General features: G+C 43.2%; 1 protein-coding gene across 1 annotated transcript in view; it reads right to left on the bottom strand.

Annotated features, from left to right (window-relative positions):
* The window catches only part of ZNF541 (zinc finger protein 541), a 1,260,340-nt gene that overhangs the window by 489,901 nt on the left and 744,164 nt on the right, over positions 1 to 26,275 (bottom strand). Inside the window, exon 10 of the mRNA XM_086938682.1 lies at positions 9,382 to 9,485. Coding sequence (XP_086794808.1) covers positions 9,382 to 9,485 — 104 coding nt within the window. The remainder of the gene's footprint in view (positions 1 to 9,381; positions 9,486 to 26,275) is intronic.

Here is a 26,275-nt window from a genome sequence, read left to right as displayed (position 1 = left end):
TTTCAGATACACATTGTCGAGGATGGGGCTTGACTGTCTTGGTAAACTCTGTGAAGAGGAAAGCTTCATAACAGTTGGGCAATTTAAGGATAAGTAAGCATCATTGCACATGACACACCAACATATTTCCGGTTAAGGGGCTGCTATAGACAGGAAGATAGACTTCCCTGAGGAGCCCAATGAATGCACAACCCTAACTCAGGTTACGTGCTCCAAAGATAAATGCCTGTGGTTATCGAGCTAATAAGATAGGCTGGGTGGGACACAGGCTGTCAGAGCCTAGTGGGTCATGGATTTTAACATGACACTTTCAGATGATCAATTTGGATATTTCTGTGTGCAGACGGCCCAGGTTTCAGTAAATAGCTGACAGTTTAATTCATTATAAATGTGTACATCACCAATATTACCTACATATGCAAAGATACTATAATGTAATCACTCTGCAATCCTGGAGTGCCCTGGGTAGTCATGCTGCAGCTGTTTCTTTACACATATCTTGGCAATGTCCAAGTATTCAAGATAGTTGAACTTGTGCCACAAACAGCATGTCTATAATTACTAACTGGAGATTTATCCTGGTGTCTCTCACAATGTTTACACGTTTTATCACTGATATCCAGAAGGCAATTAAGAGGCTTGGGGGTGCTGGTTTTGGTTTGGTTGATGGGTTGAACTGACCTGGGTGAGGAGTTCATCCCCTGCAGTGACAGACAGAATGGGAGATATAGAAACCTGAAATTTTAATGCTGAAACATTTATAACACAATTGGTTGCTGCAGCACATCCTAAGGATATTAGGGACCCCTCAGCATTCTTTTTGTATAAGGACAAACCTAGTCGTACCTATTGGGACTGAATAAGCTTCAGTGCAATCCTGATGGTGGTAGGTCCACTGCTGAGAATGGATTTTCTTTTGACTGCTTACTTATAACTTGATGGTATGCAATAGCAGCTACTTTGTCACTGAAGAGAGCCAAATTTAACGCTCTGGAGTGAAACTGGTATTCGTATATCATTCAATGTTATCTAATGGTAGTGAGGGCCTAATTTGATCGATCTAAAAACTATTTCCAGATTTTCACTCTCATGTTGCTTGTCGCTGTTAATTTATTTTTTAAATAAATCTAAATGTAATTAAGTAACAAAAATGGCAAGGTAAGTGTTTTGCTTTAGAACAGGGGACGGACAATGGTGCTTTATGTGGGGCGAAAGTGGTTTAGTTAGTTTCTCATAGAAACAAGACAATCATTTTACACCCAAGGGGCAAAGAAGTCAAGTCAAGTCAAAAAGTATGTTTATTTAGATCGTAATCTTTAAACAAATACATAACAATTAATTAGGTTAAAATATTTCCCAACAATCGCTCATGCAGATTTGTAGTTAAAATCTTCTTCCTTTGATTAAAAAAATGATCTTCCCCAAGACATATGACATTTAACGCTGGGTGCTCATACAATTGATTCCTCCATTTGATTCTTATCCTAATAAAATTGATAAAACCGGCTATCTCTAGACAAGATTCATTTTAAAACTCTAAAATCTATTTCTGACTTATTATAAAACTCTGTACTACCTTTATAAATTTCCCAAGGGCAATTGCAATGTCAATACTTGGTAGTTCAGTGATCAGCTCAATTGCTTGTCCCCTAGTTCTTATATCATATTTTACAAATATTGGGCGCAGCCAAAGTTTGCGCTGATCTAAGATATTTATACAATTCAGCAAAAAGTGCACAGTATCCCCTTTTGTACCCAGCCTGCATTTACAACGCCCATTTGGGTCCAACATTTTGGTTTTAAATTCTTTATTTGATAACCATGGGTTAATCCCAATGCGTAACCTTAGGATCTCTTGTCTAAACCACGGGTTTGGCAAGAAATCCAACTAGGGGAACCAGTTTTCCTTTGCCCATGCATTCATCATAAATTCAACCGATATTTTCTAACCAAGGTATTCCCAATCCATACTTCTAGTGGCAGCTTGTCCATTGAATTTTAGCTCATTTTTTGAACACTCTACCATTAGGGAATCACGGCATATATCCACTTTCATATTTTCGCAGGCCTGTATCATTCTCGTCCTGCACATTTTAGCCCATTTTAAATTACTTTGTTGTATTTCTTTCCGACACCAATGTGCAACTTTTTGTTCATTTTCGAGGCGTTTCCAGAATCTAATCACTGCAACTTGTGACTGTATCCCCGAAGCTGTTGTCCCCAGTTCTGTTCTTATAGCTTGCACCATCGCTGATGGGGGCAGGGATAAGAGGTTTTTCAAGCATTTTCCTTCCTCTAGGTCCCAGACTCCCTTACCGCTCAAATAAAGGATTTCTGCTCCATAGAGCACTTGTGTTGGGATCATTGCATTGAAAGCTTTTAACAGTGGTCGATGTGACTTATCCCCATTGTCACGGTTGAACATATTTAGACCAGCGATTGAGGTTTGTGCCTTCGCTTTTTGGGCTTCTAGGTGTGTTCGTCAATTTAATCTTTTGTCAAACCACACACCTAGGTAGCGGTATTCGTTAACAGATTCTAATTTAAGATCCCCTAAAAACCAATTAAACTTAATCACTTTTTTCCCAAAGCACAGGATTTTCGTCTTGTCTAAATTTACCGTTAAAAATTTCTTTATACAATATTCGTTAAAAGAATTCAACTTCCTTTGAAGGCCAATTTCTGTTTGATCCACTATTACGAGATCATCTGCATATAACAGACACAGCACCTTTTTGCCATTCATTCTTGGGCTGGCACTACCCTTCACTTCAAGACACTCCGGCAATTCCGATAGAAATATGGAGAATAGCTGGGGGGCCAGTACGCAGCCTTGTCTCAAACAGTTTTCGATAGGTATTTTTGGCGTCAGTGACCCCTCAGTATCCCTAATTACTTGAGCCCAGTTGTCCCGGTGCAATTCTTTTAATATCGTCAACAGGTCTCATGGGATATTTTTCTTAATTAATGTTTCACAGAGGCAGTCCCTATCCACAGAGTCAAATGCGGCTTGCAAGTCCACAAAGCAGCAACAGAGTTTTCCATTCTGCTCCGTCGACTTCTTTGCCATTGCCCATAGAGAGAAGCAGTGGTCTATTGTAGAGTGTCCCTCTCTGAACCCTCCCTATTCAATAAGTATTATTGAGTTCTCCTCAACCCAGTCATTTAGTCTATTTAAGACTAGTTTTGAGAATACCTTTTCCCCTATATCCAGGAGGTATATCAGTCTATAGTTTTGAGGTTCCCCGGTACCACCCTTTTTGTGGATAGGTCTAATTATTGCGCCCTTCCAGTTTGATGGCATTTTTCCCTCTGTTAAAAATACTTGGAAGAGGTGAGAAAGGAATCTTGCCCACCATTTTGTTTGGGACTTTAGTATTATCGCTGGGAGATTATCCGGCCCTGCAGCCCTGGTTAGATTCAGCTTCTTGATTGTTTCTTCTACATGGTCTTCTGTAAAGTCTAATTTGAATTCTTCTGAGATTTTCTGCCAGCCTGGGGGTACTCTAGCTCCTAAGACTAATCTAGCTTTATACAATTCCCTTATATATTTATCCCAGGCTGCCTCACTTACGACGCAGATCATGTCTCCAGTTGGGGGGGGACGATGCTGATTTTATCAATTTCCAAAATTGTCTCAGGTTCTTATCTTCAATTGATTCTAACAGCTTACCCCAGCATTTCTCTTTGTATTCCCTTTTTGCGTCGCGAACCATCTTTTTAAGCTCAGCTTTCAGAATAATAATGTGTTTTTTTCTCTCTTGGTTAAATTCTTTCCTTTGCTTTCTAGCTTCTCCCCTTATCTCCCTTTTGTTACTTTGGCAGTCCATTGAAAACCATTTCAGGCGGCTGACTCGGTTGATTGTACCTTTTCTTTTATCCTTTTTTAGTTCTATCCTAAGGCATTGGACTACTTGGGCTATTTTTCCTCATACCATTCCAGATTTTCCCTCTCCTGATTTACTAATTCTATCTTTTGTTGAAATGATTTTAGCTTTTCCAGGTACTCATCAGTTAATCTTGTTGTTGCCTGTTTTGGATATTCCATTTCTTGTGGGATCACCTTTTTTCTTAGTTCCATCCTTCCCCCTTTTAACCTCAGTGAGAGCTGGTTATGGTCACTACGCTCGCTATGATGTACCTTAAATTCCTGCACTAAGGGGAAGTTCCAAGCTGGCATAAAGACATAGTCGATTGGGGAGTTTTGTAATCCTTTTTTAAAGGTCTTCTTTGCTGGGCAGTCTGTTTTAAACCTGCCATTTAAGCAAAACAGGCCCTTTTCCCCTACATAGTTGACCAAATCCCAATCCAGTTTCGAGGGAACACATGTTGGAAAACTGGCATAACTTATTCCGTAGGTGTCCAGTAATTCTGTGTACCAGCGATCTGCCTTCATTGGATGTAACTTATGGTTAAAATCCCCTAAAATTAACAATATGTCTGAGGTATACATTTCAAAAATATCGTCTATATCCTGTTTGAAGTTCCCCATCTCAATTGCATATTCACCCGCATTGTCCTACTGCATATATACATTTATGACAATTATCTTTTCGCATGTCTTATCCAGGGTCAGATGATTTATCCTGCAGGCCAGTAGCCATTTACACTTTACTTTTAGCAATGCTACGTTACTTAACCCCTTCACTGCTGCGGCTATTCCGCCGCAGTGCTACGGGGGGCGGGGCGGAAATGCGGCGGGGGCATGCTGGTGACGGAACCGCTCCGTCACCAGCGTCGGTTGCGCTGTGCTTATGACGGAGCAATTCCGTCATGGCCCCGCCCGCTCAATAGAACGCTCAGCACAGGCGCGGAATTCGCGCCGCGCATGAGCGGCGGGCGGGCCATGACGGAACCGCTCCGTCATCAGCACAGCGCCACCGCGGCTGATGACGGAGCGGTTCAGTCATCAGCAGGGGAGGGGTTAATATTCTCGTTGAGATAAGTGTCATAATTCCCCCCGAGGGGCGGCCAAATCTTTGCCTCGTGGCCAGTCGATTTAGCTGGTAGTAGCCCTCGAAGATAGGGGTTTCGCCGCATGCCCATGTCTCTTTTGTAGGCAGGCAATTGCTACTTCATTTACTTGGTCCTTTATGAATTCTTTTTTTTGATCATTGCCTAACCCATTTACATTCCACGATAAGAGACTTAGGGTATGCGGCACCCCTCTCTCCTAATCTATCTCGCTTAAACCTTCAGCTTCCCCAATTCCATCCAAATCACTCTCAGAGGAATCTCCTAGATAACTTCCTTGACTCCAGTTACCCCACCAATCCTCTTTTACAGTGTTGTTTATCACTACCTTCAGACGACTACCCACTTCTTCATTAACCTTATGTTGCCTCACCTGTCTCTTCCCCAGACCTGCATGGCACTTTAGGAAATTCCTTCCTGGTAATACATCGCCCCTTAGGTCTTTTTCAGTGATCACCCTAACTCCACCTTGGAGTATCTCACTGGCTGCTCTCATAATCGCCCTTTTTACCAGCTCCAAGTATAATAATACTTTTGTTACTTCCCTACCTGTCGTGCTTTCTATGAAGCCCACCTGTCTCAAATCTTTTGTGCCAATCCCACTTAGGCTAATACATTTGGAGAAGATCAATAGAATTTGTGTTCTATTTAAGGGCATTATTTTCCTTGATTTCTTGCCCCTTTGGCCTTCTTCAGCTGGTTCTAGATAGACCCATTTATTGTTCCCCCGCTCATATCCTTTCTCTGGGGACGCTATGTTTATCTGTCTGAACTCTTGCCTCCCTGTTGGTCCCACTTCTCACTCATGTGACTGAGGTGTTACCTCCAGATTACAATGCCTCAGGGGGGTCTGTGTTTGGCTTTTTAGTGATGGAATTATTCTCTGCTTTATAGGTTTGTTTATTAGTACTCTCTCTTTTGGGTCCTTGCTACTCTGACTCTTCTTTTGTGTGTTTTGTGCCTTTCTTATGGCTTCTATTGCCGAGGATCCGGTAGGTACAAAGGACCGGGCCGAAACATTTAGTGTACCCCCTGCTTTCTTTTTCTTCTTCTTTTCCTTTGTTGCTACCTGTGGGACGTGCTTTTTGCCTACCCTGCCTTTGGTGCAAGCTCTTACGTGTTCACACCTCCTTCTTACCAGCATTGGGCGTCTAGATATATACACATCATCTAAAGGCTGTTCCAATTCACTTCCTGTACTTTGATCAATAATTTGAGAAGCTCCTGCTGGTCTTAGCAAGGTAGTCATTTGTCCCTTAATTCCGGTCAGCTCGACTTCTATCTTTTTTAGAAATTGCTTTTGAGCATTCAATACCCCATTGTTCAGCAATGATACTTCGAGAATTCCCTGAAGAGTTTTCTGTAACATTAGTAATAAGTCCATCATTGGAGAAGTAGGTGCTGCTGAGAGATCTGGGTCTTGTGGGCTGTTTCTCTCTAAATTTACTTGGCTTCCAGTCCTTCCAGGGTCCTGCCGATTTGAATTGTTTCTCCTCTCGTGGCTCTGTAGCACTTGGTTGGGGGGTGCCCCCCAGATGAAGCTAGTCTCAAGGCTTTCCCTTCTCACTTGTGCTTCATTCCCCGGTGATTGGAGGGAAAACAGTTTTGGGGATGAAGAGAGCCGCGGTGCCATCAATTTTGAACTTTGACTGCGGAGTGATAAATTTATTAACAGAGGGTCCTCTATCTCATCCTCCAGTTCGTTTTCTTGCGCTCCCCTCTTGCTTTGGTCCACTTGGGGCACGTCTTCTGTTTCTGGGTTTATTGTTCTCTCGGGGCGAGACTCCTCTTCAGAATCCACGTTTATTGCTGTTGGATTTTGGACTTTGTAATGTTTGCCTACAAAGTCCTTTACGGGATAAGAGGGCACAGTGATCTTTTTTTCAGTAGATATTGAGGTGCACCCCTTTTTTGCTTGCAGGCCTTTTTACATCCTTTTTTACATTTCCCTTTCTTACGTCTCCCCTCGGTAATGTCCTCATGGGAGATCTGACTTTCTTGGCTCTCTTCCCATGACCTGGATCCTGCCAGTACCTCACTCGTCTCCAGGCTATTATCTTGCACTTCCTTCCGTGATTTCTGCCTTAGTTTAGGGCCCATATCCTTTTTTTGGAATTATACTGGGGGGGTTCTTAATTTATCCCTACTGGGCTCCCTGGTTTCTTCTTACTTTCCAGTGAGATCAAATAATAAACAAGTAGTGCTAATATGCTCCGGCTTTAAACATGCACTCCGGCACACTCTTACTCACTTACCTCTGTTGTGCACTGTCTGCCAACCTGCCTTACTGAGGATTGAATGGAATTCTCATTCCTCCTCTGACAATCTTTTTCCGTCTTCTAACCCTAATCGGGGGTGTCCTAGTGTTCTTCGGTTGGGCTGGGCTAGATGTTAGCCATTCTATTTAGTCATTTATGCCGTTTCTGTCCCTCCAAAATTCGGCAACTTCCTTCAGGCTTACCGCATCAGCCTCTGCCCCAGCTACCGGGGCACTCGGGCTCCAGCTCCACGTCGTCCCCCTGGTGTCACGCTAGGCCGTTGCGCACACCCCACTCGGTCACTGAGTCCCTAGGTCTCCCAAACTACGACCTGGGACGCTTGAGGGGCTTTTACAGGAAACGCGGTCTTGGCTCCGATGGAAGACACGGGGAATAAGAGTGAGAGTTGAGTCACTCATCCACCGCTTCTCCGTGCCGCTCCTGCTTCGTGGCTCGGACAGACCGCGGTATATTTGTTCTCTGTGCGCCTTCGCAGGACGCACAGTCCGCAGCGTTTGTCTTTCAACTTTCCCCTTCCCGGGTCGGTTAGTCCGCGATGTTTGGCGCTGTTTGGACCTCCGTGCACAGCGTTCGATTGACTGGGCTGCGTACGGCTGTGCACGTCACTCCTCTCTCCTCCAGCGATGATCCGACGATGACGATCCTGCTCGGCAAGGCTAGGCAAGGCGTGGCTACAACAAAGAGTAAAGAGTCCAAGGGTTTGTTTAAGAGTTTGTCAGATGTGATGTGGGATTTATACTAAAAAGCATGGGATGTCCTCACTCCCTTAGTTAGAGAGCATAGACAGCATTATGCTCTAAATAGGGCAGATGAAACATTCGCCTCTGTTTGGCAGATGCCTCGCATCCACCAAACTAAATCAGGTTTAAATTTAGAGTGAGAAAACAATTGTGGTGGTCAAATGTAGATATAATAGCAAAAAATATTGTCAATACATTTGTAGCTTTTGCTGCATGCATTATTATTTTTTCAATTATTATGCAAGGTGCTATAAAGCAGACATGGACACTGGAAGTCTTTTCAGGAATTTGGGCAGGGATCAAATGTACTGAACTTGTTTGATTATTACCATATACGTATACTATAAAATGTGGAACTAGTGTTCATAATGCACAATACGGAAAGTTCATGAAAGTATTTACATTTAATGGAGTGCACAAATAGAATATAACTGACAATGGTGTGCAAATGAACTCATAAAATATGATGGTATTTCTGGCACTTTTCTAGTAAAAAGAATTGTGAGAAGTGTTTCACCACAACTCGGAAGGACTGGTTGAGAGGTCTGACAATATTATGCTAGAGTTCTTAAATTTACAATTGAATTATTGATTGCAGTATATTTAAAGTCACAAAGGCAATACCATTTTGTTCATGGTGTCAGATCAACAATTCAGTTAGGTTGACTGATCATATTGTAATGCAAGTGCCCTCCATTCTCATGAATGAGAAGAGTGCTGGTTTCAAGGTCAAACCATGATGGATGATCAGAAGATCATTAGAAAGAGTAAGGAGTTGTCTAAAATGATGAAGGACAGTCATGTGCTGTTCAGGAGATATGCTGATCAGAAAGGTCTAAGGGAATTAGAGCTTTAGAAAAGAACATTGGGTGAGAGTATATAATCGTATGCATGTAGCTAGGGGCTGTGGACCATTTTCACAGAACAATTACAGGCAGACTTGCATGTCTAGTTGGGAGAATGTGCATTTGAAATATGTAATAAGTGGGGAGAGGCAGGGTGTATGCATTAGGGCGGGACACATGCACTGCTAGAGCTTGACACTGCAAGAATGCATGCCTGAGTTAAGATAGGAAAGAGTGTTGATTGCACACCTCATGTCAACGCACATGGTCAATAAATCATTGTATAGTGGGCATGATATGCTATTGTTTTAATCAAATTCTTGGTGTGAAGAATCTCAATATAGATTAAAACAGTTGGAAGGCAGTGATTGTTTAAATAAAGCAATTGTTGATTGGTGTGGCTTCCTAGGAAGTGCATTGCTTTGGGGGGATTCATCTATGTTGCTTCATAGACAAACAAGCACACAGTTTCCAGGAAAAATAACTCCTGGATGACTTCATAAACAAATCAGATTATTCCAACAATACCCACTGACTTCTTACCAAAATACTGCCTTGTGTGGCATGAAGGCAGTGCAGTGCAAGCTCGACGTTGGTGCCACCACCTGGCATCACACTGGAGCAGGACACATTTAATAGTTGAGACACTACAATTTGAATAAAAATATAAAACAAATATGAATATATGTGTTTCACAAAGTATTAGAAGGCTGAAATTATACCAGATATTTACACACCAAGCTGTTGAAGAAGATGTGGTTTCAAAGACATTTAATATCAACATTTATGGACAATTATGGCTACTTCATTCAAACTACAATAAAGTACGGTGTTGGGTCTGCCACCACATTTCCAAATAAGATGCCATGTCAAAGAGTTCTACATTTTACTGGCTTGCCAAAAAACAACTCCTATCTAGCACAAAATCTTCACCTTGAAAAAAAGAGGATATTCTTTACTATTTTTCCATGATCATAAATGTACGTATAGGATCAGTGGAAGATCAGCAACTATGCCTCCATATCTGCTTACACAGAATTTTCTTTCTTGAAAAAGCTACACAAGGACACAGACTTGCTAACGTCTGCAGAAAAAAGTTACAGAAAAGACAGATGAAATCAAGACTGTTCTTGTCCAATGCTTCGACCACGCCTTTGTATATCTTGTATTGTCAAGAATGAAGGAGTGGAGAACACATGTTGTCATTATTAGGCCACTTGGAAAATGGCAGACCATACTTGATAAGAAACTGAAATATTTGAGACACTTAAAAACAAGCACAGAATTGCATGAAACTCCTCAATTATAGGAGCTGCATTTCAAAGTAAATAAGAGATATGATTAAACTGCATACATTCCCTTGCAAAAATATGGCAGAGAACAATCACAAATATGGTGAGACACTAAACAATGTAGAGAATATCACTTATTTATCAATAAATGTAGCTCTCAACTGCTTATACATTTTATAGCGTCACCTCTTTCAATACTTCACAGCGCTTCACTAGTAATTTTTCATGAACTAAACCTGGGTTAATTACAGCATTCATTACATCTTACCTTCACCCAGGTAAGGTAGTGATACACTTTTTACTTTTACAACCTATGATGATTCGGATGAGGACTGAAACTAATATGTTAAGATGAATTGTGATTGAATACACTAAAAAAGAAGATTTTTTCTGATTGGATATGTTGAAATGAACTGTGATCTTTGCAATAAAGAAGAAGATCTTTTAGACAATGTAATCTTCTGCCTATGGACTGGTCATTGGAAGGTTTCCAAATATTGGATTAACACATGATAAGAGAATTTTTTTGGCGCTCCTCTTGTTTGCATTTTTTGCTTCCTAGAGTAGTTAACAGCCTTAACGTTAAGGGAAATGAGGGTGTCTGTCGAAGTATGTTGAGTACGTGTTTTAGGTGGTTTATTGGTGGTGAAGTAGTAGTCCAGAGTATCCCATAGGTCTACAAGGTGATTTCCATGGGGAATGATGGAGTTCGATAATGTCTGCTCCACTGATGTGCGATGCCCAATTGATCCCGGCACGAAAGGAAGCTTGTGTGTATTTTTCCAAGTAGAGATAACTATTTTGGTCGCTGATGTTAGTAGGATATCTAGCAATGCGCGGTCAGTTGAACAATTGAGGTCGGAGTCAAGGAAGCCTTTGATAAGGAAAGAGAGCTCTTTTTTAGGGTGGCATTTAAATAGTTTTGATCGAAATTAAAAGACTTCATCCCAGAAGGGGGAAGTGATTTACAATAAAGGTTGAGGTGAGCAAGGTCACTGTTCTCTTCGTTACAATTCCAGCAGGTTGGGTTTTCTGAGATTTTTAAGGAGTATAGTTGAGACGGGTCAGTAAGCTTCATGTAGTGTCCTGAATTTAGTTTGTGAGGGTACTGGGAACATTTTTTTGTGAGGTGACCAATTTCCATATATTGTTCCAATCGGTCCATGTTATAGGATGGGAGGAGTAGTTTTCCCACTATGTTGTTATCTTTTTGTTTAGTTTTGTTGTCTTAGGACATAGTAGGTGGTAGAGGTTGGACACCTGATGGCCAGATTTGTTAAGTTTGGAGACAAATTCAGGAAGGGATGGTTTGCTCTGGTGGCACTTAAGAATTGGTGTTGGCTGTTTTGATTTTGAGAAAATTGCAGAAGTCCAACTGGTCTAAGTGAAATAGTGATTGGAATTCAGAAAAAGATATCTGCAACGTTCTAGAGCCAATTTGTTAAGGAAAGAACATACCTTTGTTTATCAATGGTTACAAATGTAGGGATTAGCCGTCATATTTGATATTCAGGTTGTTCCAGAGATATGCTAAATTAGAACATTTTATTCTGTATTGTAGCTTTTATTGATTTTTAAGAGAGCATGTTTAGTGTTCTTGAATATGCATTTAGAAATGGAGAGATGTTTATTATTGACTGTGAGTAGAGTTAATGAATTTAGTTCATCTAATATCACCTTTTTTTTATCTGAAGCCAAACGGGTGTGTAGTTATCTGGGGTTTGGATCCCATATGAGCCCTGTTTGGCAAGAAAGGCAGTTTGGTAATTTCTAAAGTTGGGCAGGTCAACACCTCCTAAAGTATTATGTAGTTTCTGTTTTCTCAGAGCTATTCTTGCTTTTTTGTCTTGCAAGTTAAATCTTGAGATCAGTTTATCTAATTTTTGGTGGAAGTAATCTGATAAGAGTAATGGGAGCATGCTGATAAGGTAAATAATTATTGGTGAAATCATCATTTTAATAGTCTCTATTCTACCCTACCAAGTAATAAATGAGGGTGACCAGTTATCCAAGAGGTTTTTTGGAGGTTGATTTTTTCATTGTGCTTGATGGTACCTATCAGATCCGACCCAAACTCTATCCTAAGATATTTTATGTAGTCATTCTGCCAGGTAAGACCAGAGATACCTAAAAGATCTCTTGTGGTATGAAAGTTTAGAGGTTTAATTTTGGATTTATCTCTATTTAGTTTGTAACCAGAGAATTCAGAGTAATTTTCTATGGTGGACATAAGGGCTTGGATGGAGGGGCCAGGGTTTTCTGTTACTCTTAAGATATAATTCGCATAGGCGGCCAGCTGTTACTATTAAGATATAATTTGCATAGGCTGCCAGTTTAATGCACTTGCCCTTAAAATCAATTCCAGTGATGTTGGGGGTTCTTTTTTATGTCTAGAAGTAGGGGTTACAGAGCTAGGCGAAATAGGGATGGGGAGAGTGGACAGCCTTGTCTCGTTCCTTTTTGTCAACTAAGTGATGGTGAAAGGGAGCCGTTGGCAGAGATACGAGCGCTTGGTTTTTTGTAGAGGTCCATGATCATTATTATGAATTTGTCTCCTAGGTTGAAGGATTTTAGACAGTGTTTGAGGAAGACCCATGAAACTCTGTCAAACGCTATTTCAGCGTCTAGTGTTATTGTGACAAACCGAGGAGGATTTTTTCGGAACATGGCATAAAAGGCCTGTATTATTGTTTGACATGAGAAAGCCGACTTTTGACTTTTGAGTTGCTTATCGATTGGGGAAGATAGGTGTTAAGTCATGTAGCTAGGATCTTTGCATACATTTTACAATGTCAATTTATCAAGGAAATCAGCTACTAATTTTAGGCAGTGTTGGCTCTTTCCCATCATTGGAGATCACAATAATGTTAGATTCTTCCATTATACATGAAACAGTGCCTGATTTAGCGATGTGATTAAATATGGATAACATGGTTGTTTAGAGTAAGTTGGAGAATGATTTATAACATTTGGGTGTGTAGCTGTCCAGTCCTAGAGCTTTTTTTTTCTTTCAGTGTGTTAGTTGTGTTTGATATTTCAGTCATAGCTAAGGGCCGTTTTGGCCTCTTCTGTAATTGGGGGACTTGGATTCAATTTAAATAGTTTCTGCATTGGGTAGAATCTGTGGTTTGATCACTCCAGTATAGTGTTTCAAAAAATTGATTGAAGGTGTCTAGGATTTTCTCTGGGTAGATCTGGGTTGTGTCTTTGGTATCCTTGATTGCTGTGATGTTTTTTTCATTTTGTCTGTGTTTGAGGCAGGAGGCTAACATTCTTTCTGCCTTGTCAGCTTCACACAATTTAAAGGCCTTTACATTTGTTTCTCCAAACCCCGACTCTTTTACTCAAAATTTTGTTATAATCATATTTTTTCTGTGTAAGAAGATAAAGGGTGGTTTTCTCTAGTTTTATGGTATGAGGCAGTTTGAGTTGTCTTATTTTTTCACTCTAACGATTCAAGTTTGGTGTTATTTGCTTTATTGATTTATATTTTGATGTCTGCAGGGATACCTTAAAGGCACCCCATAATATTTGTATGTTTGTGTTTGGGAGGTTATTTTCTCTGAGGTAATGCATAATCGTCTCTTCAATTTTTGTCATGTCCTTGGGGTTGGGTAATACTTTGTTATTAAAGCGCCATCGTCCGGTAGTTGATTTTGCGTTGGTTCACGCTAGAAGTGTGTTGATGCAGGAGTGATCAGAGCTTAGTTTCGGAGAGATGTTTGTTTGGTCAATCAGGTATGTACAGGCGCCAGAGATGAGACTATAATCTATTCTAGCGTAGAAATTGTGTGGAGGTGAATCGAAAGTGTATTCTCTAGAGTCAGGGTGTTGCAAGCGCCAAGTACCTTTAAGATTGTATTAAGAACATATTTTCTTTTACAGCTTTGTGAGATTTTGGAGGGCGGTATTTGCAGGTGGATTGGGTATCCAGGGCTATGTCTAGAGGCAAGTCGGAATCTCCTCCTAGAATAATAAGGTTGTTTTGAGGAAACGGTTTATCTTGTTAGATACTTCCTCCCAAAAGTCTGTATCGTCATTATTAGGTCCAGATATATTTAGGTACTGAAATAAGATGTCTCCTCTACGGAGGGTTGAGATCAGTAGTCTACCTTCTTCGTCTGGGTTGTAAGACTCAAGCGTAATATTGGAGTGTTTGGAGATTGGGGCAATTACACAGTTTTTCCTATCTTTTGATGGAGAGCAGACCACATCCGCAATCAAGTTGTCCCTGAGAAAAGCAGCCTCTTTCTCAGAGATTTTAGTTATTTGGAGGCAGATGATATCTGATTTTGATTGAGCTAGATAGTCTTTGCGACGTTTGATTCAGTGGTTTAAGCACTTCACATTTCGGGAGACTATGTTAAGGTTGTCTGAGATTTTTTGGGTGGTCATGTTGAAAGGAGCGATGGAATACTGAATGTATATATATATATATATATATATATATATATATACACTCTTTTAAACAGAATATCATGCAGTGCATGTCTAGGCAATGGGTGAGGATTAAAATGACCTTATCTAAAGACATTTTTCGAGAAATTCTATCCTACTTGTCAAACTGATTTCAATTACTGCTAATGTATTAAATGTCTTAAGGTCACGATCAATTTCAGTAGGACACCATAGACAGCAACTGCTGATAAAAACATTTAAGCTCTGTAGTAGAAATCCTTCAGAAACAGCCTTCTGTTGTTTCATGAAAGGTCCTGTGTAGCACAAATTTGCACATTGTGAGAATTTTACAAGGGTGGGGGCCAAACCCGAAAAGGATCAGTCTTCACTATGAGCATTCTTTATTCCAAGGATTTTTAAAAACAAGATACCAGAAGATCATAAGCCTCTGGGAACGTATATCAGTACACCACATTCACAATATCAACCTGCAAAAATATCACATCCACAATACTGACTTACAACAATATCAAGGTAAGCTTAAACAGGGAAATATAGATTGATCATACCTGTCTCCAACTAGTGGTAGTCGATATAGGCAATGATATATTGATGCAGGAAACTATTTCAACCATAATTGCGTGCCCCTCCCCAATTCATTTTAGTTGGAACATATGGTATTAATTTATCCTGACGAAAACTTGGATTCCTATTGAAGAAAGGCACAAGCAATTTAGACACGCAAGATAACTGGCTGTAGATTGCTGGGACAACACACTAGATCCTAACATATGCGTACTCGCCTTATTGTGAGCTTTTCCATATTAAGGACCGCAATAACCGTGCCTGCCCATTAACGACATAAGAGATATGAATGTGGATAAATTCAGATGTAGGCCATTCACTAATAGGCCATAGACAACTGCCTTGGTAACAGTAGAGAAGGGGTTAAACTCCTTTGTGGAATGGCAGGTACTGGCAACCCTCCGTTGAGGTAGTCCCTGAGTAGGCTCTAATTGAGTAAGTGGTATTTAGTTTAATCCATATTTACCAAGGCTGGTGTGGCATGCTTACAAATATATACATGAATTAGTATGCTAAGACGGTTGTCGTCGCAATAAGAACAGTTGCATTTTTTGAGATATTGCTTATTCCTATTGAGAGCCAGATGTCAGCTAGTTTATGATCAAGGCATTCAAATGGTGAAGATTGTTTCACCTTCTGTTTTCCGACATATGCTGCCTAGGCGGTGTCGCTACATTGACAAATGGCCACTCTGTTGGTTGTATCTCTTGACACACGGGTGCCGATAGTTTTACTCTATAGTTAATCAAAAGAGGACTAGCTGGGATGGGGTTGGTATGATATTATATTCTAATCATACTGGTGACTCAGTATTGTTTTGTCAGGGGGAGATGGCACCTGTTGGGTGTCTTTAGAAAGCCCTCACCCACCAACCTTGTTGGTGGCATGCTTCATCATCGGGCCCACCCAGTGACACCTAGCGTGTCCCGGGTGTGCTACGACGCCTGGCTACAGCGGAGCAGGTATGTCACTGTGTGTGCGGTGAAGGGTGTTAAGTAAGTGAGTTTAAAACGGCTTGGCGGGGGTCCCAATACCTGAAGGGTAAGAATACTTTATTAAATGGGCCTCCGCCAGCGGTTAAAAATAAGGCAGTGGGACGTTGGAGGCGGGTTACGACCTCCTACGTCCTTTGGTGTGTCAACATGTTTCAGCCAGTGCCTTATCTGTAATCTGGCTTTCTTCAGGACTGATAAAAATGTGTGTGGTTAAAATAGGGGTTGTGTAGTGCAGGCTATGTGTCTACACGCCCTAAAGTGTATCTAACTGTGAGAGGGGGGGATTCCCTTCTCAAGATCACCTGTACAAATAACATAAAGGGACATAGACAAAACATACATGGGAGAAAAAGAGTCACTAGGAGAATTTTGTCATAGGTGCTGACAGCCGGCTAAATAGCGATGGGGTGCAGGCTATTCACGGCTCAAGTGTAATGGTACTGGTGGTACCATTATGGTGATAAGTCGCACTAGAACTTCGGTAGTGAAGTGATTAAAACAACGGAAAAGTCAAACATTAGTGAAAACAGTGAAGAAATTAGGCGTAAGGGCTGTGGCTTACGCTATTTTTAGGTAGGTCAGACTTCAAGGTTATTGAAGTGGCATGGGGTTGACCCTATATAGGAGACAAAGTAGGGACCACTGGGGTTAGGAAACCTGTAGGGAGAAAGATAGCGCTTACCCAGTGTAGAGGTGGTAGGTCAGCATACTCACAGGATTACTGGTCAGAGCCGGCGTGGGACCTGTTGTGCCTCCTTCGCAGAACCGGTAAATGATGGCTGGTTCTGCTGGTTTATATACTGGTGCTGATAGGTTAAGTGAGGGCACCTGTAGGTGGAGGTAATGGTAGAAAGACTCGAGTTTTCGAGTCATGGTAGCATGGCCTGGGCGCTGATAGGCTGAATGAGGCCACCTGGAGGGAGGAAAAAAGGCTCGAGTATCGAGTGATAAACGCGCTGCAGGTGCGCCGGTTGTTTAGCGCTGTAGCGCGTCATTTTGGCTTCATAGCGCATGTTCTGGGCGTCCTAGTAATGCCGGGGATAAGGCGAAATGTAGCCCACCCAGCGCTACATTTCGCCTTATCCCCGGCATTACTAGGACGCCCAGAACAGCACAGACGCATGCGCGGCAACACTGCTCGTCCGCGCATGCTCCCTGTCTGATTCCCGTTCCGCGCATGCGCGAAGATCAGCTACTGATTCGCGCGCATGCGCTATGAAGCCAAAATGACGCGCTACAGCGCTAAACAACCGGCGCACCTGCAGCGCGTTTATCACTCGATACTCGAGCCTTTTTTCCTCCCTCCAGGTGGCCTCATTCAGCCTATCAGCGCCCAGGCCACGCTACCATGACTCGAAAACTCGAGTCTTTCTACCATTACCTCCACCTACAGGTGCCCTCACTTAACCTATCAGCACCAGTATATAAACCAGCAGAACCAGCCATCATTTACCGGTTCTGCGAAGGAGGCACAACAGGTCCCACGCCGGCTCTGACCAGTAATCCTGTGAGTATGCTGACCTACCACCTCTACACTGGGTAAGCGCTATCTTTCTCCCTACAGGTTTCCTAACCCCAGTGGTCCCTACTTTGTCTCCTATATAGGGTCAACCCCATGCCACTTCAATAACCTTGAAGTCTGACCTACCTAAAAATAGCGTAAGCCACAGCCCTTACGCCTAATTTCTTCACTGTTTTCACTAATGTTTGACTTTTCCGTTGTTTTAATCACTTCACTACCGAAGTTCTAGTGCGACTTATCACCATAATGGTACCACCAGTACCATTACACTTGAGCCGTGAATAGCCTGCACCCCATCGCTATTTAGCCGGCTGTCAGCACCTATGACAAAATTCTCCTAGTGACTCTTTTTCTCCCATGTATGTTTTGTCTATGTCCCTTTATGTTATTTGTACAGGTGATCTTGAGAAGGGAATCCCCCCCTCTCACAGTTAGATACACTTTAGGGCGTGTAGACACATAGCCTGCACTACACAACCCCTATTTTAACCACACACATTTTTATCAGTCCTGAAGAAAGCCAGATTACAGATAAGGCACTAGCTGAAACATGTTGACACACCAAAGGACGTAGGAGGTCGTAACCCGCCTCCAACGTCCCACTGCCTTATTTTTAACCGCTGGCGGAGGCCCATTTAATAAAGTATTCTTACCCTTCAGGTATTGGGACCCCCGCCAAGCCGTTTTAAACTCACTTACTTAACACCCTTCACCGCACACACAGTGACATACCTGCTCCGCTGTAGCCAGGCGTCGTAGCACACCCGGGACACGCTAGGTGTCACTGGGTGGGCCCGATGATGAAGCATGCCACCAACTAGGTTGGTGGGTGAGGGCTTTCTAAAGACACCCAACAGGTGCCATCTCCCCCTGACAAAACAATACTGAGTCACCAGTATGATTAGAATATAATATCATACCAACCCCATCCCAGCTAGTCCTCTTTTGATTAACTATACATATAAACCGGGGATCTGGACTAGCTATCTGGTCCTCTCTCTCCCTCTTGATACACGCAGATAGTTTTACTCTGCCTGTCCTCGTTAGATTTAGCGAATGGAGGGTCAGGCACTGATTTAGCTCCCAAGATGGCCAACACGTTTTGGGCTTACGTTAGGTCACATGACACAGAGAAGAAGTCATAGAGGTATAGTAAGACGCCGCCAACGACTCGATTACTGAGACGAGCGGGATGTACGAGGTGGATTCATTCTCCTCAAGTAAGACTTCATCTCTAGAACCGCTAGCGTTATTTCAGGGACGTGCAGTTTCTAGTTGCCAATTAAGATAGTTTACTGAGCGCTTCACGCTGATTTCTGCTTTTATCTCGCAGAACTCTACGTGGGCTAATTAAAGCGCCTTTCACATATAGACCCCCGTAGAAAATAGAGAAAAAAGAGACTGAAGGTAAGATTGATATACATATTGAGTTGTGTAGTGTAATAACAAGAGGTTTGGTTGTAGAACTAACTTTGAGTACAGAGACATAATTGTGGTCTTTTTGTTTACAGGACCAGTCGTTCTGGCTCTGAATTTATGGCCTAGTGGACCAGTCGCTCTGGCTCTGAATTTATGGTCAACACTGTGAGTATTCTTCCGGGACTTGTACATTTGTGCACATCCCAACACGTGGCATGACCTGTATATCCGGGTTGTATTCATGGTTATAGTTGGTGAAATTCTTATGAACCATTGGTGAACACTTGGTGAATATGTTTTATAAGGTATCTCTAATAGCAGTTGAGTTACTCGTACACATAAGGCACTTATGGGTATTCTTTGATGTTTGGCAGGTAGCACTTATGTAAATAGGCACCTATATACACATGCTTGGGTAGACGATACACATGATGTAAACAAGAGATTATTGGGTAGTATTTTTGATTATATTATATGCTCTTTTATGATAGATTCATGGTGCAACACATGTCATGATGATGGTCTTGATGAATTACAATACGTGAGACCAAAACGTCGACGACAAGACACTTTTTTGTGAATATTATCAACAATCACTGTATTATAATATTGTACATAAACGCTGAATAATGTATATATGGCAAATTTGTAAATATTGACCATATAACCTGTAAAAAGTGTCATTTAACCACTGCTTATGTGAATGAAACTGGGTAGCAGTTTGTATTTGAGTTGCCATTCATGAATTGTCATATGGATTTGTACCTATACGGAATGAAGAGGAGATGTTTTTATATATCTTACGAAAAGTAAAAACAAATTGGTTATTTGGCAATAGTCTCATGAGTATTTTGAAATCTTGCTCACTGTTGTGACTTAAAAAATTGGCAATGAATTTGTAATAATTCCTTCAGGAACAATTATTTTTGTGTTATTGATGATACCCAGTTCCTTGGGAATATTGGGTTGCCCTATTATTGTTTCCACATGCACTGGAAGCAAGCCACAGCTCCAGTGTATGACCTGCACAAGCACTAGAAGCAAGCCACAGCTCCAGCACATGGCCTGCTCACATGCACTGAAAACAAGTTACAGCTCCAGTGCATGACCCTCTCACGCTCATTAGAAGCGAGCCACAGCTCCAATGCATGACCTGCTCACTTGCACTAGAAGTGAGCCACAGAACCAGTTCATCACCTGCTCACATGCACTGGAAGCAAGCCACAGCTCCAGCGCATGACCTGCTCACATGCACTGAAAGCAAGCTACAGCTCTAGCGCATGACCTGCTCACATGCACTAGAAGTGAGCCACAGCTCCAGTGCATGACCCGCTTGTAGGAGGGTGGATACCTGACTATGGTTGCCCCCAACTTTTTTGCCTGGTGTTTTGCTGGTTTTCCGACTTAGTTGACCTGGGACCCTGCTAATCAGGACCCCAGGCCTACTGCTCTCTCTGTAAAATGGATTCCATGTACCTTAGGTGCATTTACCAATTGGTACTGGGCCACCTTATCAGACCCTGTAACTCAGGGCATAGGTGTGCCCAGGGCCTACCAGGGGCTGCAGCATGTATTATGCCACCCCTGGCTGGCCATCTAAATCTGACACAACTGGCTGCACGACAGCTGGGGCAAGGTGGTGTAAACACCCCTTGCTGTAGATATAGTATACCTATATCAAACCCTAAAATGGACACTCGTATTCCTATCAGTCACTCCTATGGCAGGCCTTAACAATCCTGAAGGCAGAGTGCTTGGAATCTTGTGAGATGGTGCTCTGGCATGAGCTGAGCCCGTTTGCAGCTTGCAGAACCAAGTCCTAATAGCTGTTCCATGATAACGCATACCATATACTCTTAAGTGCATTACAATCCTCGCGGTTATATGCCAACTCTGGTATCGCTTTATCAAAACATGTCGAGTAAGGTGTCATACGAATTGGAATACTAACCCCTCGCCACTTCTGGCGACGGGGTTAGCATTCCACCCTTCTAGAGGGACACAACATGTATGTAACTGTGAACCCTGGTTAAAGTTAACTCGAGCCTCAGCATCACAAAATGGATGCTGCCACCACAGACACAAGTCTGACCTCCTGCTGCTGGGAGTCCTTCCAGCGAGGAGAGCTTGGACAAAAGGTTTCCTGTCAGGGGCGGTGCTAGCACCATCCCAGACAGGGTTTTGTGTATCCTGGGTAGGCAGGGCTGAATAGGAAGGTGACTGCAAGTGGCACCCCGGTGCTCACTATGCATCTGCCGGCTAGAACCAGTTCCAGGGGCACACCAGCCCCTGAGCTGGGGAAAGTCCGGCATGGGAGAGGGGTGTAACCACCCCCCTTCCTGGTCCCACCCATGGGCAGGACCTAGTCGCGTGCCAGCCCCTTTTCTTAGTATAAAGATATGAGCGGGCCCCCTTCCCAAATTAGATAATTCCGAATCTTGATGACTTTCCACGAAAGAACTCTTGAACCTTTCAGAAGACTCTCCCTTGTGGCTAAGGAGTAGCCACCCTGCACCCGCAGGCACCATCCAAGCATCGCGGTTTGCTGTAAGTCTCTCCTCTGGATCAAGACTGCCCAGCTCGACGAGAACCAGCTTCCCTGGCACCTCTGACCTCTACCTACATCATCAGCCCAGCTGAGATTCGTGGGTGTGACGAGACCTCGAGGGACCGGCCATCTTCAAGACTGCACGACGCTTGCCCAGCACGACCGCCGAGGGATCCTCGAGTGAGTGCTTTGGGGTTTGAGAAACCCTAACCCTGAGCAGCTCCAGCACCGAAGTCCAGCCCCCCAGCATCCACGAGATCTGCGTGGGGCCCTTCTGCTCTTTGCTGCTCACCGCGTTGTCCGGCTACTTGCCTGCTGGCTTGTGGTCCTCCTGACGACGAACGACGACATTTCCAACGCTGGTCTGGTTGCTCCAGACTGGCCCTTGCTCCCCTCCAACAGAGGAGCACCCCGGACCCTCCTGGTCCACTCCAGACGCCATTTTGAGTCCACCGTGTGGGCTTGCATTTGCCAAGACTTGTTGCCCCAATCCTGGGTCAGGCGACGTCGACAGCAGATACCTTCGTGGGACAGCTCGTACCTCCATCCTGGTCACCGACAACGCCTCCTGGTCCGAGAGACTGCAGAGCCCAGCGTCGCCCACTCACCTGGTCGAGGTGACTCCGTCCGGTGCAATCCTGGTGCCCATCTAATCACTGGCTAGTGATTCAGAACTTGGTCCCCTCTGCTTACAGGTATCCTCCATCACCGATCCAGGCTTGGATCCCATCGAACTTCAACACTGGTCGCCTGCCAGCAACTTCTTCTTTCAGGCTCCATAGACTGCAACGAGGATTCCCGACGTCTTTTCAGACCTATGCAGCCGCAGCCCCTGGGCTAGGTAATCTCAGCATTTCGGTGCTCCAGCATAGCTTAACTATCCAAGGGTCCAGATCCTTTTTCGTTTCAGCTCTACCTAGTCGGATTCGTCCGATAACACTAACTTTACGAAATCTAGCATCCATAGACTTTGTCCCGCATCCCGCGTGAGAGTGCACACTCTGCACCCGATCTCCCTAGGCCTCCTGCTAGTAATCTGAAGGTTCAGTAGTCCAGTCCTAGCGATCCTAAAGCCTATTGGAGTAGTACTTACCTGTTAGTAATTTCGCATTCCACTTTTAGAGTATATGGTTTTTCGTGCCCCTCGGGCATTTGTGTAAATTGTGCGACTTTCAGTATTTTCATAAGAGCTTTGTATTGTGCTTAGCGCCCTGTCCTCATAAAGAGTCCAGGGCTGTTGTGTTCTAAATAAATATACTTTTATTTTCATAACAACTTGTGTGGTGTCCTTTCACTTGGTGTTCAAGGGGTATATGTGATGGTATAACAGCTGGCTTAACACGCCCTCTAGAGTCTAGCCTAAATACTGCTCTTGTCCATGCTACTAGGATAGCTGGTCTACGGTTGACTTACAACCAATCATCAATAAGGTTTGTTTGGACTGATACATAGTGATCACTAGAATAGTGAGCACTGCATATCAGGCCAACTTCTCACACCACTCACTTGCACTAGAAGTGAGCCACAGCTCCAGTGCATGACCTGCATACATGCAATATAAGCAAGCCTCAACTCCAGCACATGAATTGCTCACTTGCACTTGAAGAAAGTCCCAGCTCCAGTGCATGACCCGCTCACTTGCACTAGAAGTGAGCCACATCTCCAGTGCATGACCTGCATACATGCAATATAAGCAAGCCTCAACTCCAGTGCATGAACTGCTCACTTGCACTTGAAGAAAGTCCCAGCTCCAGTGCATGACATCCTTACGTGCACTGGAAGCAAGCCACAGCTCCAGTGCATGATCTGCTCACATGCACAGGAAGCAAGCCACAGCGCCAGTGCATGACCTGCTCACATGCACTAGAAGCAAGCCACAGCTCCAGTGTATGGCCTGCACATGCACTAGAAGCAAGCCACAGATCCAGTGTTTGACCTGCACATGCACTAGAAGAAAGCCACAGCTCCAGGGCATGACCTGCTCACTTGCACTAGAAGTGAGCCACAGCTCCAGTGCATGACCTGCTCACTTGCAGTAGTAGGGAGCCACAGCTCCAGTGCATGACCTGCTCACTGCCTGCAGTTTTATTCTGGAGATGAGGTGCATAGGCAGAACACATAATTATTTTCCATACTTCAGGTCTAGTACATAAGGTGCTGACAAATTCCAGCTTCAGGCTGCAATTTAAGTGCTTCGACTGCAGCTGCAGGCCGCAGTTTAAGTGCTTTGACAGCTGCAGGCCAGTTCAAGCTGCAGACTGCAATTCAAGTGCTTCCCAGCTGCAGGTCTCATTTAAAGTGCTTCATCAGCAGTAGAAGGCTGCAGCACAGGTGCCTTCGATCTTGCACTGGGGTTCTCGCGTAGGTGCCCCCCTCATACACACACACACATGCACACACACGCCTCGAACAGAGAGGGGGGATAAGGGACAGGAGTGAGGACAGGAAGGAGCACAGGGCTGGGGGAGCTCGGAGCAGGGAGGTGCGGCGTAGAGCGAAGGAGGGAGCAGAGAAGAGAGAGGTAGAGATAAACACGACAAGCAGAGGCAGTGAGGGGGAAATAAAATAAAGTGAGCCGGAAAGGGGGAGGACGAGAGACTTTACTGCAAAATGAGTGCTCGTGGGATTTCGCATCATTTTGCATTAAACTAAGCAGAATGCGGAAAGAAACACAATGTGAGTAACATTATGGAGAGCTGATGACTGCAGTATGTGGGTGGGGAGACATGGAAACAAGGCTTTCCTTGGACCTGTAGTGTGGAAAATAATTATGTGTTTGGCCTATGCACCTCATCTCCAGAATAAAACTGCAGGCAGTGAGCAGGTCAGGCACTGGAGCGGTGGCTGGGTGGAGGGGGCAGCAACATTGTAGGCACGCCCCCTGAAATTATGCGGCAGTGAAAGGCAAAGCTGTATGGTAAAGAAATGGAAATCACGCAAGGAAAGGTGGATTATGCCATGAGTATGTTGGTATTTTGCCGTTTTAACACACGGATACAAAAGAAATCCTAGGGCAAAAAAATGTATTGGTTTGTTATAAGGAAATTAACAACCTTCTGCTTATCCTTTTCAAAATATTGTTTTTAAAAAGAATATGGCTTGCATGGAACCACCATAAGTAAATATAATAATATAACCCTTTTTACCATCCAGAGGAAAGCAGATTGAGAGGTACACGCAGATGTACTCAAGAGAACACAACCCCACGTATCACAAAGTTTGGATGGATCAGCAATTGAATTGACCGAGGGAGGAGGTGGCAAATGGTGAGCACTTGGGAGACTAAGAGGCAAATGGTGAGCATTTCGCGGCCGCTTTGATGTTCTCAGTGGCCACGCGGCTCACTGAGAACATCAAAGCGGCCGCGAAATTGCTCCCAAGCTGCAAACGGACAAATGGTACGCGCGTCGGGCGCACATGCACTGTGCCCGATCTGCCTGCAGACTTTGGGAGCATTTTTAAAAGTCCCTTACCAAACTCTCGCAGATCAATGCATGCGCATTAGATGAGCGAGACCTAAAAATCATTGCAAGGTGCAGCTCAGTTTTTGGCTCTGGGTACCTCGGGTTCTTGGTGAACCTACAAGTCCTACATATCCCGGTAACCCAAAGGGTCAAGCTGACGTAATGTTATATTGCTTTCAAAACTCAGCCATGCTTAGAGGAAGCTACAGGTTTAAACGTAGGCATAAATGCCTGTTATTTCTTACTCAATGTCAATATTTTTTTATTTCAACTGTTACTTTCTATAGGAAAACCTTGAAGGAGCTACACAAATGACCTCTTGCTGAATTCAGAACTCTGTCTACTTTTTAGAAATGTATAGCTTTCTGGGATCCATTATTGGTTTCACACCCATTTCTAAAACTAACTGGAAGGAGGTTGAAAGCACAAAAAATAGAAATAATTGGCTATATCTCACTAAAATGCCAAAACTGTGTAGAAAATGTTCGTTTTCTGACCAAAATTTATCTTTGGGATATCAGGTTCTGCTCATAAAACTCCTGCTTTTGACAGGTCCCCATTTTTTGTTGTAGGTAAATATTTACAACTACGTTGCAAACGGTAAGTTATATGATTACATGAAGGGATAGACAAAACATTTATGAAAACCCTGGATTTAATCAGTAATAAAGGGTGATGCAAAGCTTCTGGACAAGTTTAACCCTTTCACTGCTAGCGCCTACTTCAGCTGTTTCAGCTACCAGGCTGACAACGAGGTGCGAAGTTCCTCTGGAGCTGAAGGAATTCAAATACCTGAGGATACATATAACAGGAAATCCCCCAGAGTTTTATGAGCAGAACCTGATAACCCAACTAGATAGATTCACAAGGGACACCCTCGCTGGCGGTCACTGCCACTGACGTCAATGGGTCGTGCTGCCTTATTTAAAATGATCATTACTAAACAATGGGAGAACCCAGACGAAAACCGAAGGACCTGGGTATGAAATGATACAAAAACAATTGGTCCCAAAGGGAATATTTAAACAACAATAGTACCCAAAGCATAGAAAACAGACATTAAAAAAGCACAAAACTGTCAAGTTTTATCATAAATTTCATCACAGATGCATTTTATTTTAGAATTATTTTAAAATGATAAAACTGTAAAATAAAATGCATCTGTGATGACATTTATGATAAAACACTCCATTGCCTGCTGTCTAAATTGCAGA

This window comes from Lissotriton vulgaris, chromosome 9 (genome assembly GCF_964263255.1).
Source record: "Lissotriton vulgaris chromosome 9, aLisVul1.2, whole genome shotgun sequence".
Taxonomy (NCBI): domain Eukaryota; kingdom Metazoa; phylum Chordata; class Amphibia; order Caudata; family Salamandridae; genus Lissotriton; species Lissotriton vulgaris.
Note: the sequence above shows the minus strand (reverse complement) of the source record. Positions and strands in the feature narration are given on the sequence as shown.